Genomic DNA, 15,497 nt, shown 5'->3' on the forward strand with positions numbered 1-15,497 from the left:
GCCACAGAAGCATTTTATCTTGTTTATTACTCCCTATCAGTTTTCTACAGAACAGCTCTGTTGTAAATGAGGGCACAAATACAGGAGACTGGCAGGGAACAAACAGAGAAGGGAGGAAGGTTTCAATATTTTGAATAGATATAGCATAGATAAAGCTTTTTTCTGGTCACTGTTTTTAACCATGTTGGGAGAAGATTTAGGCCAATACAGCACAGCTTTTTAAAATCGTACTGTAGATCAATACTCAGACAAGTGAAAAACGCCATTTTCCCATTCAATCAACCATTACACAAGCATCTCAAATTCACTGGTTTTAAGCGAAACCTGCTGGAATTGTAAGTATTTCGGTGTGGATCAAAACTTCACTACTCTGAACTAGTCAATACTCTGTTTGGTGTTGGTTCCTACACATTGATATCTGTTCAAACATTCTTTTTCTGCCTTTCTTCACATTACCCACAGTAACTTGAAGACCACTCTCACCTCCTTGGCACACCATGCCTTTACCTCCAGCTCCCTCCATCAGCTTAGAGAGCAATGGGCAATGGAGTCTGTTGAAGAATCATGGAGTAAAGCACTCCCAAAAGAATCACAGCAAGACTGTTCATCAAAAATAAACCTTTGGGGACCAGGGAAAGCCCAGACTGATTTTCACAGAATACCCATGTGTATTCTTCCTTAGAGCAGCAGAGTACTATGGTACTCCAAGGGCTGATGTCAGCAAGAGTGGAGCTCAGTCGTAGAGAGCAAAAAGGTTAATCAGGTCACAAGAATTTCTAGGTGACAATGTTCTGCTCTCAGGTTCATTGATCAGCCAGTGAGAGTATTTTTTTTTTCCTTGATGATGCAATGTTTTTAAATTAATGCCTTTGGTAGAACTTAGGTGGGTGGGGATTATGAAAACCAGTTTGAACTGGTCTCCAGCCTTTGTGAATGCTCCAACTCTCCTACTAATGATGATTGAATTAATCTCTTAACAAACACGTTTGTTTTTCTAATTCGCCTCCTCACTCATAATTACTATAACTCCTAACCCAACACCCAAATATTACAGCACAGATGACACTTAGCATCCCCCAGCTCTTTGGAGATCTCTGAACTATTGAGATCCCTCCTGAGGAAATTTGTGAAGCACAGTGACTAGGAACTCCACTCCAGAAACAGAATCCTGCAAGCCTAAGAGGATTCACTGCCTCAAAAGGAGACATTTTTTTACCAGCACATTCTAAACACACTTCCCTTCATGGTCTACTGTAAAAACAGTTATTTCTACTACTGCTCCACGTGCACTCACTGCATAGCCAAAGCTAAGTCCATCAGTCTTTTGAGATGGGAGTCTCACTCTATCCCACTTAATCTTTGATGGTAGTAGGCTTACAACTGAATTACAACTTCAGTATTGTATGACTTACAATTACTTCACAAATGTTCTCCTCAACTTTTTTCTGCATTTCAGAAAATTCCCTAGAGTGTGAAAATACACCAATTCTTCCTGTAGTCCTTATTGTCCCTCTTAAAAATTCATTCTCAAAAAAACTTCTTGGAAGTTGGCTGAGGGAGCAATTGCCATGTAGGACAGCAGAGTCAGAGAAATCAGAACATTTTCAGGCATGCATCGGCTTTGTCAATATTTTCAAACAGAAATAATGAAAACTTTCCACACTAACTTTTATGTAAGATGCTATCAAGTGATATATTTTTCCAACATTTATCAATAAAACAGAAGAAAATTTCAAAACCACTTTCAGTAAAATTCTTGAGATTTTAATTTTTTGTCAAAACTCTGGAAAATTCAACACCTTGAAATTTCTCTAGGGAGAGAAATATCATTTATAGGATGTGAAGATAATAACAATACAGGACTACGGACATTACCTAGAAGCTATTGTAGAAGAAGGCTGACTGGAAAGAAGGTAATTATTTTCAATTCAATTTAGATTAAGCACTTATTTCTTTGAGTCAAATGGAAAAAAAACCTTCTGCATCAGCTTTAAGGGACCTGAGCTATGAGGAAGTAATTATTTTGTCACTCAAAGTTTTATTCTCATTTGCCTCCTGTCATGGACCAATAATAGATCTGTAAGATACTGTAAGATCATAGATGTAGAGGAAAAAGAATTTAGAGCTGGTATAGTGAGAACTAATTCACATTTAAAAAACAAATTTTAAACAGGGAAGTTTGGTATGGATCTGATGGGAAAAACAGTAATGAGATATTGTAAATAAAAAAAATAAATATCTATTTGGTAGATAAATAAAAGAAAAAAAACAAGACACCCATTAAATAAGATATATAATAGATCTGCTTAGAGTCCTTGTGAAAGTAAATGGTAAATAACAAGGCATTAAGGTGATTTTAAAATATGATCAATGATTGTAAGAAGACCAAAATTGCGAATTAGTGTACAAGTGTACAGAGATAGCCTGTGTGCCAAACAGGGATTTATTGCTCTGGCCAAAGGCAGAGGGCTTTCTGAGGCTCATTACTGGCATTACTGCGATAATCTAATGTATATAAGCAATATATTAATAACTGTTTACACCCCTCAAAAAACCTTCTTCAACCATACTGAAGTCTGAACTCCAAATTATAGAAATAAATAGCAAAATGAGAAACTTTTTAAAGTCACGTTTATTCATTGTAATTCTTCTGCCACAGTACATTTGTCTGCATATTTCAAGGCTGTATAAAGACTGGTGTTAATGTTTAATACCTATTAACAGACTAACCCACTTTAGTCAATAATTTACCCCTCCTGCAACCAGAGAACAGATATATACCATGAACATGAGAAGAGAAATAAAATACTGATAGATGTTATGAAAAAAAAAAAAGAAAAATAGATAGGAAAGTAAACAAGAAAAAATAAATAAGCATGCGCATTATGAATAAGACTTTTAGTACTGTGTATCTTAATAGTGAAAATATCTTTATAATAATGTGGCTATCCTAACCATGAAGCGGATGAGAAACAAAGTACCAATGTTGTATTACTGGACAGACTGGGAACAGAAGGGGTTTTGTCAGGAGACACAGAGAGTGTGACTGATGGGCTGTAAGTGTCACCGGTAGGGTGCTAGATCCTACAAACAATACTGGAATGGTGCTGAGTACCATGAGCAATCTCCCAGGAAAAGATGGTGATAGTACAGGCACTGGCATCAAGGGGAGTGTTTCCTGATGCTTGGGGGCTTTTAGGAGCTGGTTTAGGTGCAGACATGGGCTAGAAGTAGTCTTCTGGCTGCTACGGGCTGTATATCTGATTCACAAAGAGGTGAGCTCCAGAGCACTCAACTGCAGAGATCTGATCTACCCCTGTAACATTTGCCCTGGAATGAGTTTGGATTTAAACTCTCACAGAAACAGTGGGCAGGTCAGTACATATCTGCAGGGGGAAAAACACCTTCTTTGAGACCCTTGGCAGCAGCCTATCTGGGTTGACAACTGAAAGGCAAGGGTGTAACACACTTACTGGACAACTACGGTACTATGCAAGGTAGTAAGCATTATGCATGTTAAGATCTATGCGAGATATGAACTTCAGGTTGGTAGGAAAATGGGCACAAGTAGTAAAGTTCCATAACGTGCACCCATTTGTCAGTCAACCCAAAAATATGGTGAGAAGGCAGCCATGAGAGAAGAAGTAGACTTACACAACCCTCTCCACCCACATGCTCCTCATCTTCCCTGCTAGAAGATGTTTCTATGCTGGCAGTATCACACAGGCCTATTTTGTCCCACATATAATGACAACTCTGCCTGAATGCAACCTTTAACAAAAACAACAACAACAAAAACAAACCAAACAAAAACAAGGCCCAAACAAACATGTAACTATGACAACTTAAATTGATGAAAAGTCTCATCTACAAAAAACAGTGAGTGAATAACATCAGTTAAGAGGTGGAGAGTGCTCTTTAGCCATGCCATATTCATCAGGTCAAACACTTGATTTAACACTGGTGATCAGTGCATACCTATTATATACATCAACTTAATCTTTTTTCAGAGGGTTCACAATTTTTCCCATGAAGAGTATATTTTTGTCCATAGTTATCACCATTATGAAAGGCCTGTTAAAAGTAATGGTACGTGGAACAGACATAGGCACTATTTCCATGCCTGTGGCAGCTGCTGCTTCGGTGCCAGTCTCATCCACCTTTACCACAGCCTTATGAATAGCCTGTGAAGAAACAGACATGTTACAAACCAAGGAGGTACAAAACTAGTCACCTAAATAAAAACTTCAGCTAAAAGTGCCTAAAGAAGTTATTGGTAAGAAACAAGCATCAGATGGACAGGTGTGAGTCCACTGCACAAAGACATCAAAGTTAGGAAAAAAAAAAAAAATCAGGTTACATGCAGAAGAACTTTCTTAGCTGCAAAGGCAAAAAGCTCATCCTCAGTGTACAGGCGTGTCCCTGCTAGGGAAAAAATATTTGCTTTGTTTCTTTTATTTTTCCCTGATCCCAATTATGCAGATCTGTGGAGCTAGACTAAAGGCTACCAGAGCAAGATCTCATTTAACTGTCTATTACAAGTTCATATAGTTGAGGCAACATGCAGATTAGCACAATGAATAGCATCCAGAAATTATGTTTCCCATGTTCCTTAAAGTCTTGGAAAAAACAAGGGCAAAATTGAAGGGTCAGAAATGGAGGGCTAGAGCAGAGAAACATGTATGTTTTAGCTTGCAAAATCAAGACATTGTCAGACCCTATATCACCAACTTCCACCTGAGGTGATGGGGATAGTTGTTTTGTTCATAGTAGAAAATGAAATTCTCACCAATTGTCAGCCTTAAACTCCAGGTTTATTGAAGTATGACTAGTCTGTAGCTTTTGCCTGGGCCTGGCACTAATTAGATTTGTTGCTCATAAGCTTGGAGCAAAATGTTTTTAATAACTGCATTTTCCTTTCTCCCAAAGAGTTTATAAGCAAGCACTGTTCTTCCTCTCCCCTCCATAAAACATGCTTAAAACATACATCCTAGAGCTCCCTACTTGCCCACAGGCAGGCTAAAGAAGGTACAGACACTAAGAGAAGCAGCAATGTAATGACTGTAACAATACACAACAGCAGGGTACCAAGGTGTGTAAGACAATTACTTGGTCATGTCTGTTTTATGAGTTTGCCCCACACAGATCAAAAGTGTCTCCTAGATGGAAAAATAGATTTGTAACCTGCCCCAACCCAATTGCAATCCCAGTGCGAGTAACATGAGTGAAATAATCTGTAGGCTAACAACTGCCTTTTCATGTGAAGCAAAGCTCTTTACATGAGTTTTGCATTATGATTAGTTGTAAAGAAAGTGGTGTAAATATCAGTAACCATGGGCCCATAAAATAAAAGAAGCACGACTTACCTGGGAAACTCTGTGCTGGGGCTGCCCGGTGATCCCAGAGAGGTCAGCCTTATCAGTGAATACATCCATGATGCCCATTTTATATAACATATTTTTTAGGTTATATGTCCCATAAAGAGTGAATTTCGGAAGATGCAAATTTACTGAGCTGCCAGAAGTGAAGCACAAGAATATGGTGAAACTTTTTACCAGTTATCACAGTATAACACAGAATGCTAAGAGACAAACTAATTTTGCTTTCTCCCCAAAGAAATTTTGCTTGCAGTCTCTCTCTAGACTACATAAGAGAGGCATAGTGACATTAATTTGAGAAGAAAAGAAGGTTTATAACAATGTTGGATAGCTAGTGGAAAGGCCAGGGCTGCTGGCTCTCAGTCCACAGGGAGCCAACAAGCGGACAGTAAGATTGACCCAGCAATCATTCAGCAAAACAGCACAGCTGTACCTCCCTGCAGATCTTCATCAACAGTTTCAGAAGTTACAGAAATGTTATACATTCTGCTGGAAGCACCTTCATGGTGCCCCATTAATCAAGATGTAGAGGATTTGCCTTGTGAAAAAAAAAAAAATTAGGTGTCTTAGGCTGGGCACAAAATAAGAAATCCAACTCATCCAAGGTCACTGGTTATTTTTTGGAAAAAAAAAATAGCCTTGTATGTTTATCATACAAATCAGAGAAGACAAAAAGATTACACCAAGAGAGCAGGACAATATGCAGTGGTGATTGTGTAGATAAAAAAATAAGAAACACAAGCATCTTGATACAATCTAGTTATTCAACAGATAATTCTTTTTTCTATGTTCAATCCAATGTCTGATTTATTCTTTTTATCTGTCTGTCTGTCTATCTATCTATCTATCTATCTATCTATCTATCTATCTATCTATCTATCCATCTATCCATCTATCTATCCATCTATCTATCTTAGAAGGTAACTAGTTTGCCACTTTCCATAAAGTAATTGAAGTTTCATATTTCTGACTCATTTCTTCCTTGCTCTCTCAGTAAGGATCTAATAAGTCTTTTTCAAAGGTTAAAACCAACATTTACAGCCAGAAGCAGCATACTGAGTCAGAGGTGAGTAATAATACTGACAGTAGGTACTGTATTCTGGTGAGAAACCAGGACAACTGTGAAGGGTTCCAGATCAGCAAGGTGTGAAGCACCTAATAAAGCTGGCCAAAGACCAAGTCATCCAGTGGACAAGTGGGAAGGAAATGGCCATACCTCCAGTACAGCACAGCATGTAATGCCAAGTCTGGCTGGTACCCAAAAATGAGAGTGCTAGTGGATTGATAACAGATTGCTGATCTCTTACTTCTGCCCAATTTCTGACTGTGTTGATTGCTATCTCAAGTGAGGATGCAGCTATCACTGAATTATCTGTCTTGGTATTACATAAAGACACTCACAAGCCCCCACTTGCTTTCAACATGCATGAAAGGGAAAGCTGTAAGCACAGAGCAACAAAGTGACTGGGCAGGAAGCACTGGGATACACTTTTCAGAAAAGAAAGTGGTGCTTTATCTACAGTTCAGCCATTAAATAGATCTCAGCTCTCTGTACTGGCAATACTTTGGCACTGTCTCCTGTTCAGCAGTAAACAGTGATGAAAAATGGTCCTCACAACAATTCTGCACCCTCAGTCAATGGCAGTTTGAGGACAGAGAAACAGGGATAAAAATATCTTGCTTACAGTCCTTAAATAATTCTACATCCTGCATCATCTAATTTATTAAGACCTTTCAGAGACTCCAAATAATAGCAAAGCAATCAGTTTATTTGAAAACTAGAGGGAAAAGAAGGGGTTTGTGTAATTAGTTTGCAGGAGAGAACTGTAACTATATAAAATGGGAAGCTGCATGAAACAAGCTTGGTTTTGACAGTGATACTTTTTTATCTTGAAAGTTTTACATATCCCATTCATGGCTTTTACACAGATTATTCCAGTTTGGGGAAGGGAGGAGAGGATGGGGAGAGGAAATATAGAATCCTAGAAAAATATATAAATCCTTCCAATTCTATTTAGTGTCTTTCTTGCTGATTTTATAGGCACTTTTATTTCTTTGACAAAAATGATGCATAAATATCTTGATTCATCATCTTATTTGTCCAATAGTGGTTTTAGTCAACAACCACATAGATGCTCCCTGATGTTTCAAAACTGTGAAGATACACAGAGAATTATGTACTCTTTATGGGGTTTTTTGTTGTTTTTGTTTGTTTGTTTGTTTTTTAAGGAAAAGTTTAGATACTTCTGATAAGATTTAGCAGTGAATTGGAGTGAAGAGCATGACACTGATTTTGGTTTGCTGCATGAGGATGTCAGTTCTTAAGAACTGATCTTCAAAACCACAGTTTTCAAATGTGAAGGTGTGAAGGTGTCTAACATGACACATCCAATGCATGAATGAACACAAGAGCTTGATTCTGTAAATATGTTTGTGCCTCAGCTTATACACATATTTTGTCCCACCAAAGGCTACTACTACACATGACAGCAAATGGAAGGAGCCTAAAGTTTTTAGAAAGCATTTAATCTTTCTGCCTTCTAGCCTCAAAGTTACCTTGAAGCAAGCATAGCATATACCAATTTTACCTTCCTAAGTCTCCAGATAGCCCGAACATAGTAGCTCTGAAATATGTCAACTGCTCTATACCCTTGTCACTGACCTTTGTCCCCACAATTGCCAAAAGAAAGCTGTTATTTCAGTATTAAAAGTGCAATTACTGGTAACTGTAATAGACACAAAGGAAGAGAGAGCCAAGAAACAAGGCTGAAGGAAAGCGGTAAGAATTTACTTGTAAAGAGGAGAAGGCAGAAACTCCCCCTAAAAAGTGAGAACAAAACTCGGGGCTATAGAGATTTGAAGACAGGAAAAAATGTGGAAACAGAAATCCTAAAGCTGTGAAGGTTTTAACTTTGTGCTGACCTAAATGTGAAAACACAGAGACACCAGAGAGCCAAATTTCAACTTTGGTTCATGGGAATTCTTCTGTAGATTAAAAGAGAACTAAAAATAGGATCCTGTTTCTGTATTATAGCTCAGCAGGTTGAAACTGGTGTGTTTCCTTGCCTAACATCTGAACCAAGAATTGCAGGTTTACCTTTTTGAAACTAACGTCCTCCACCTTGACATACGTTCACAAGACAATCTTTTCTCCAGCTTCCTCATTTTCCCCTGATCCGGCAGAATAAAAAATGCTGAAGCACCTCCTTTGTAATCCATCTGCACCACAGTGGAAGACAAGTTCTCATCATAGCCATGCTTGAACATGCCCATTCCAAACATCATTGGGACTTCCACAGCTTTGTTCCCATCCACAAAGAATTTGTTCTTTTTAGTGTATTTCGGATCAAAAGGTTTTTCCCATTCAGCTTGAAATAAAAGAGACAGAGTTTTAGGATATTTTGAGGACATTAAACAATAGGACATATCACCATAGGACACATTCATAGATTATCGACACTGGTACAGCTGGATCAACTTCAACGACAAACCAGTTAGCAATAAGAACTTGATCTTACTGAATACTCAGAATAATTCAATAGTAACACACAGTAGGAAGAGTGTGATGTAAAAAACTCCCTCATAGCCCCTTGCTCACTCACCAAGTGTTCTAGTGTGCACTTATCCTCCATGACAAGTTTTAAGGAGCCTATAAACCTTTCTTATAATGCAGCCTTTAAATGAGAGCCCACAAGAAGAAAGGTTGTCTCTTTCCTTATTCCCACACCAAAATAGACTTGTGAAGGATAACATAAGGGATAAAATCTCCAGAGAAACAAAGGGATTTAGGTTACTTGCAGAGAGAAGGGGTTTATATGCCATTTTAAGTTATGGCAAATAAAGTAATGGAGAACTTAATTACACCAGACTGCTGAGTTCAAAACAAAACAAATCAAAAAACCACAACAGAAACCTTTCGTACTGTCATGCTCACAATATTAAATTTCCAAGGGCTCTTTGCTTAGTCATTGTGAAATAAACTGTCTTGTTATTACTAGGTAGCTCAGTACAAATAAAATAATTATCATCTGCTGTTTCCATAAACAGCACTTATTTAGTATTTGGAAAGAGTAAAATGAGACTTAGTGCATGTCTTGGGCTCTGAAAATATAAATTGACAACTGCAAATACTCTGATGATGGCAAAAGTTGCTACTTTTATGTTTCTTCATTAACAGTGACTTCTTCTATCATCAGATGTATAACAGGCAGGCTTCTGCCTTTATATGCTTAGGGGAAAAAAAAGAAAGATGAATGACACAAGTCCTGAAACACTCAACCTTTATCTAGTGCTCCGCTCAGGGAAAACACCCACTGATTTCAGAAAGAGCTTTGCTTGATTGCGCACTGAGTAGGATGTTAGGATTTAGCACACAGATTAGAAAGAGATGATTTTCACAGTCCTTTCCTCCTGTTTCAGAGGAACTCATTCCTACACTCACTTCTTTCTTAGGAGGCTGCCTTCTAGGGATAGCACCTTTCTTAAATGCTTCACAGCATTATAGTGGAAAAAGGAACTTGGAAGCAGGATACTTTGTGGTGACCAGCTGGGCTAGTGTGCTGCAGTGGAAGAGTATGACTGCTGGCTGAGAGCCAGGAAAATGTTGCTGGACTTTTGGCCTTAAGGAAGGACTTCTACACTATACTGCACCACTAAAAGTGGGAGGAGAGTCACCAGTACTGTGCAAGAAAGGTTGTAATGCACAGAGTGGAGAATAGCCTGGAAGGTACAGACTGGTTATGCATATACCTAAGCTTTAGAGATCTTCACCAGATTAATCCCAGCATTAATCTACTCTCAATTTCAAGATTAAAATCCTTATTGTTGCTATTAATGATATTCTTTGATCTATTTACTTTATAATGGAAGAGGTAAAACTAAATCTCTGCCATCTTTCAAGAAGCTAGGAAATCTTTCCAGTGATAATTTAAACAAGAACAAAAAAATTAATATTGTTATTTTTAGAATGTAAAAGTTACCTGTAATTAAAAGCTATCTTTAGTAGAAGGTTTCTCAGACTTTTTTCCCTGCTGTGCTACTAAATCTATTGCTCATTCTTCAAACACCTTTCAGTAAAAGAAGAATCACAGCTTTTTTGCCTGTTTTGACAGGTGTGCTTGATGATAAATAAAAGCCTATCTTAAAAACATTATTTGAGACAAACAAGTAAGTGTTCAAGAGAAATAACATCAATCATCTGTATTTCAAACAGCTCCATCAAGCTGTGGCCAGATATTCAGAGATTAGCACAGGGAGATGAAAAGCAAAACAAAACCAAAACATGGTTTTAAATTACTTTCAGGGGAACTCTCATGTTGGGGCAGAGAGTAGAAGCATCCAGGGTAACAGTTTTAAAAATAATAGCTTTTCTTTTAAAATAATGGCATTTCCAATATGACTTCTCTGATTCAGTTAAAAATCTTAATGACATTTTTATCAGATAAATTATGGAGTATTATTTTTCTAAGTACAGTTTCTTTGTTTCCAGAATACAATAAAATTAGTAAGACAGATAAGGTTTGAAAAAAGATGCAATATTTGTTATTAGACCACTGATTGAGCCTTACAGCCTTGCTCCTCTTCTCATTAGGTCGGCAGCCTGAAAAGTTCTGGGAAGATCTGCAGACTATATCTAACCAGACTGCACAAGTGAATCAAGAAAAACAAGCTTATTGTCATTAGCCTTGTATTTGATACTGCTGGGTCCACCTCTTCACTGGAAAATATTAGAATCTGCAAATAAAAAAAAGAGGTTGAAAACTATGCCTCTAGACACACCAGAACTACAGCCGCACTACCAATAAAGCCATAGTCAGGAGGAAAAAAAAAAAAGAATATGAGTGTGAAACTAAATCTACTGTTATGTGTTTAGCTGTGGATACATGGCCATACTCAGCAACAGAAAAAATATTTAGTAAACATCTTTTTTTTAGGTAAGATGCTAAGTTTTACTTTAACAATGTACTTTGAATTTAACTCTGAATTAGCTAACAAAAAACCCCAAACAGTTGAAGTGGATTTCAAATTGATTTCTAGCCAACAAAGCATTTAACAAAGTGCTTAAATCCCACTAGACTGAATAGGACTAAATGCTTTACTGAATATAGATGCCTTCCTCAAAGTATACTTCACTTAGTCTTGAGCCAGAGAGACATGTATGTATTAAAAAATATATTTGAAAATGCCGTACATTTTGATAGGAATTATTATCAGTGTGACGCAGAATATAAGTTCCAATAGCTTTTTTATATGTGTAAGTAAAGATCAAAAGGAAAACAAGATCAAGATATGAGTCCATCTGCAAAGCTATATTGCAAAAATAGGTGATGAAATCTAAGACTGACCAAAGGAAATAATGCATGAAGGAGGATAAAATAATGTATGTATCTTACCGTTAAAATAAATATAGCTAATCAGGAGAATTTCAGTAAGTGGATCAAGGTTATTTATGAGGTCCTTGATTTTCCCATTGGTTCTTCCTGCTACGTATTCGTTGATCTTTATCTGGGCTTGATCAGCCTTCTTGAAGTTCATAGGATGAGCTTCTCCTTCATAGAAGTTTCTGAGATCACTTAAAAATCTTTCTTGTGGCTTCAGTCGGTCAAGAACGAACAGGACATTTCCCATATTCAGCTGTAACCCTTGGTTCTTTCTGTTCACCATTTGTATGAGCTGACGATAACCTTCATGTATTTCATTTTCAGAAATCTCACCTGGGTTGAAGTTAAGGACCCTAAGAATCTGTGTCAGAGTGTCTGATCTGGCACCCAGAGTCAGCATTGCTAAGGCAGTAGAGATGCTCAAAGGAGAGAAGAAAACATTCCCACTGTTTTCATGAGAGGAAATCTCTTTGTAGAAACAACAAGCAAACTGACAAACACTCTTCCCTACAGTCTGCTGTAGCCTATTTTGGTTTTCCTGACCTCTTTGATTTTGGTTTCTTACGCCTTGGTGGTTAGGTTCATAGCCATAACTGTTGGAAGGAATTCCAACAAGTAAAAGACACAGGAAAAACAACCTCTTCATGTTTCTAGAACTCTGTAAAAAAAAAAAAAAAAATGACATTTGGCTTACAAATCTCTTTACCTTGTGCTTGGCAGCAAGTCAACACCTTCCCTGTACAGAGGTGACTTGCTACTGGTGATTCCAAGCTATTCGAATCCAGGGGTACCAGCTTTCTATTTCAAGCAAGCAAACTCCAGAAAATTACTCAATCTACTTAAGTAGTTATGAAAGAATAAAAATTAAAGTAAAAAAGGAATGAAGTAATACCAATGATGCCCTAATTAAGGTGAGGTTACAATTCCTTTGAAACTGTTTTGTTTCCAGAGATTTTAATGTGGCTGTAAGTGATAAAAAGCTGTAAGTCAAAGGACAGGTCTATAGAGCAAAAAGTAAAGAAGCCAGTCAAAGCGAGTCAGTTAAATTAGCAAGATTAAAAATCAAAGCAGAAAAACCACACACTGTTCTTCCCTTGTAAAAATAAAATTACACATTTTTGTATGGCTTACATATAGGCATATAGGCAGGCACCAGAGAGTAAGTTAATGCACTTGTTACTGAGGAAGAAATGAATATTTACAGTGATTTCATAAAAATTAAACAATTTAGCATATTTTTTTTTTAAATCAAAACTTTCCACAGAAATATGCTTTAAGCAATTAGGAAGTTATCAAGACCCTGGAAATACAGTGTTGCTTATTAAGAAAGGGAAAAGTAGTATGTCCACAGAGCAGTAACTGGAAAGAAGCGTGCCTGCTTTGTGCAAAGACATGTCCATATCAGTGACTGAACAAAATAACCTAGAAATAATTATAGATATATATAAAGTAGAGGAAACTTTAGAACAAACATGGCGTTTATCGTCAGAGAAATAGCAAAAGGTCATTTTTGCATAGAAGGCTGCGGTCATAAAATGGGAAGATGAATGAGTGAATTCTGAAGGAACAAAGGTACTAAAAGCTATCAAAAGAACAGGAAAGTCTTTTCCACAGCATCATGGAAACCATCCATTCCACATCTGTGGCAATACTTTTAAGTCTAGAAATCAATACTAGCTGTATCACACTTTGTAAAATACACTGGAGGAAAATTTAAGGATTCTCAAAGGGGAAAAATATCTTAGTTTTTTGAATCCTTGTGCCTTGTGAAATCATTGAATCCTTATCAGCTCCCACTATGACCCCATATTTGTGTTCTCCACTTTTCCAGTGTCTTGGTTCTCTAAAAAACTCAATGAAGTCAGAATGCTGATGTCTGCTTTTATAACGTTTACTATAAATACTCCTTAACTCACACCCTTTGAATATCACAGTTATAACAGTATTACTTTCACTAGGAAGGGCCTGAGCCTGAAGAAAAGCCACTTTCAGACAGTTCACTTTCATATCTAGAACACATTTAAATTTGAGCTCTTTCATTTCTTTATGACTTGCTCCACCATCACTATAATTCTTTTAGCCTTTAACTGTCCAGTTTCTTTTTCTTCTGAACTCTCCAGAAGCTTTAGAGAGCAATCTTTGAGTCCCCACTTCCATTTCATTTGTTATCATCAATTTACTTTGTTTAACTCTCTGAAATATTTGGAGATGCAGTTTTCCTAAAGAGAGTTACGCTATACAAATGTGCCTATCTCACAGAGGACTTATCTTTTATTTAAAAAAACAAAACCATAATAAAAAATACAAAAAGCTTTAATTTGCAACTTGAATATGAACTTCATAATTTCTTAACTGGTTATTCAGAAACAGTTGTCCTGCATTTATGCTCAACAGTTTTTCCTCTGGAAAAAAAAAATATTACTTACAGTACAGTCAAAAGAGTCCAGTTGTATTCACCAGGTCTGCACAGCTCCTTGCTCAGTTGTGTATGCTGCTGAACACAAAGCAGGGTATCCTCTAGTAAAGGTTGAGATCATCTAAGGGCTGTGAGTCACACATTATAATTTTAGAGATTAGGTAGTGGAAACAATGTTGAAACTAGTTTTACTGGACACCTAACTTTGCTGAATGTAAGTTTCACACGTGACCTTTTATTATTCATGACTATCTGATTGCCCAGGTTAAATTCAAACCAAGTTTTCTGAAACTGAACTTGCTGCTTCTTAATATCAAAGATTCATACACATCTCAGTTGCTCAAATCTACTATTTTATAAGCAAGAGAGTCACCAGAAGTAGTAACTACAGAAAGATACCTTGAACATCATTTCAGTGACTGTAGCATTGCTGCCACTAAGGTAGGAGGATGAGGCTTGATGCACTGGGACAATCTGGCCTTTTGTCACAGGGCCTGTTTGCTTCCTGCATGTCCATGTCTGGGCTTAATTTTCTCCAGGGGAAACCAGTGATGATTCTAATAGGTGCAGGGCTTAAAACACTGTTTTGCTACTTTAGCAAATGATGCCGTAAATGTGCCTGACTATCCACTCCCACACGGGCAATCCACTGGCAACAAGAGCTGTCATAGTGACTTCTGGGCTACTCCAGGGCCCGTGCCCCAGAGAAGGAATGCAGCTGGTATGCCATTGCATGCAGGTGAACCCAGTTACAAGGATGGCCTGGGGACAGGGGGCGGAAGCCTAGGAACGTGGGTGTTAAATAGAACAAATCTTTAGACCAGCTTAGTATCTTGTGATCTGGGGTGCGGGAAGCAGGCCCCTCTGATCGTCTGCCAAGTTCAGCTGGGTCAGCTCAGACAGCCTCATGTCCTTCACTCCACTCTACTCACTACAAGAAACTCCTATGACTGCTGGGGCAAGACGGTGGGCAGAGAATGACTGAAGCATTGAAGAAGGGAAATCTGGAGGCCATGTAGTCCAACCCTTTCCTCAAAGCAGTGTCAGATACAGCAAGTTGCTCAGGATGGTGTCCAGCTGGGTTTTGACTTCCTCCAATGATGAAGACTCCACAATCTCTCTGGACAACCTGTTTCAGTGTTTGAAAAAACTGGAACTAAACCAGGTTTTCTTTACATTTAAATGGAATTTCTTTTAATTTGTGCTCATTGGCCATTGTTTCATCACTGGATAATACTGAGAAGAGACCACCTCTTTTTTTACTACTTCCATCGAAGTATCAGGTGTTTATGTACATTGGTAAGATCCCCACAGGCCTTTTCT

At 37.7% G+C, this 15,497-nt stretch overlaps 2 protein-coding genes across 2 annotated transcripts in view; both read right to left on the reverse strand.

Annotated features, from left to right (window-relative positions):
- Positions 1-15,497, reverse strand: part of LOC127385813 (alpha-1-antiproteinase 2-like) — a 132,579-nt gene that overhangs the window by 87,862 nt on the left and 29,220 nt on the right. The window lies entirely within an intron of this gene.
- Positions 3,996-15,497, reverse strand: part of LOC127385816 (alpha-1-antiproteinase F-like) — a 41,858-nt gene continuing 30,356 nt past the window's right edge. Inside the window, exons 2-5 of the mRNA XM_051621975.1 lie at positions 11,771-12,416; positions 8,476-8,746; positions 5,367-5,514; positions 3,996-4,184 (exon numbers count right to left, since the gene is read on the reverse strand). Of these exons, the coding sequence (XP_051477935.1) occupies positions 3,996-4,184; positions 5,367-5,514; positions 8,476-8,746; positions 11,771-12,404 (1,242 nt within the window). The 5' untranslated portion in view covers positions 12,405-12,416. The remainder of the gene's footprint in view (positions 4,185-5,366; positions 5,515-8,475; positions 8,747-11,770; positions 12,417-15,497) is intronic.

The sequence above is a fragment of the Apus apus genome, chromosome 5, assembly GCF_020740795.1.
Source record: "Apus apus isolate bApuApu2 chromosome 5, bApuApu2.pri.cur, whole genome shotgun sequence".
NCBI lineage: Eukaryota > Metazoa > Chordata > Aves > Apodiformes > Apodidae > Apus > Apus apus.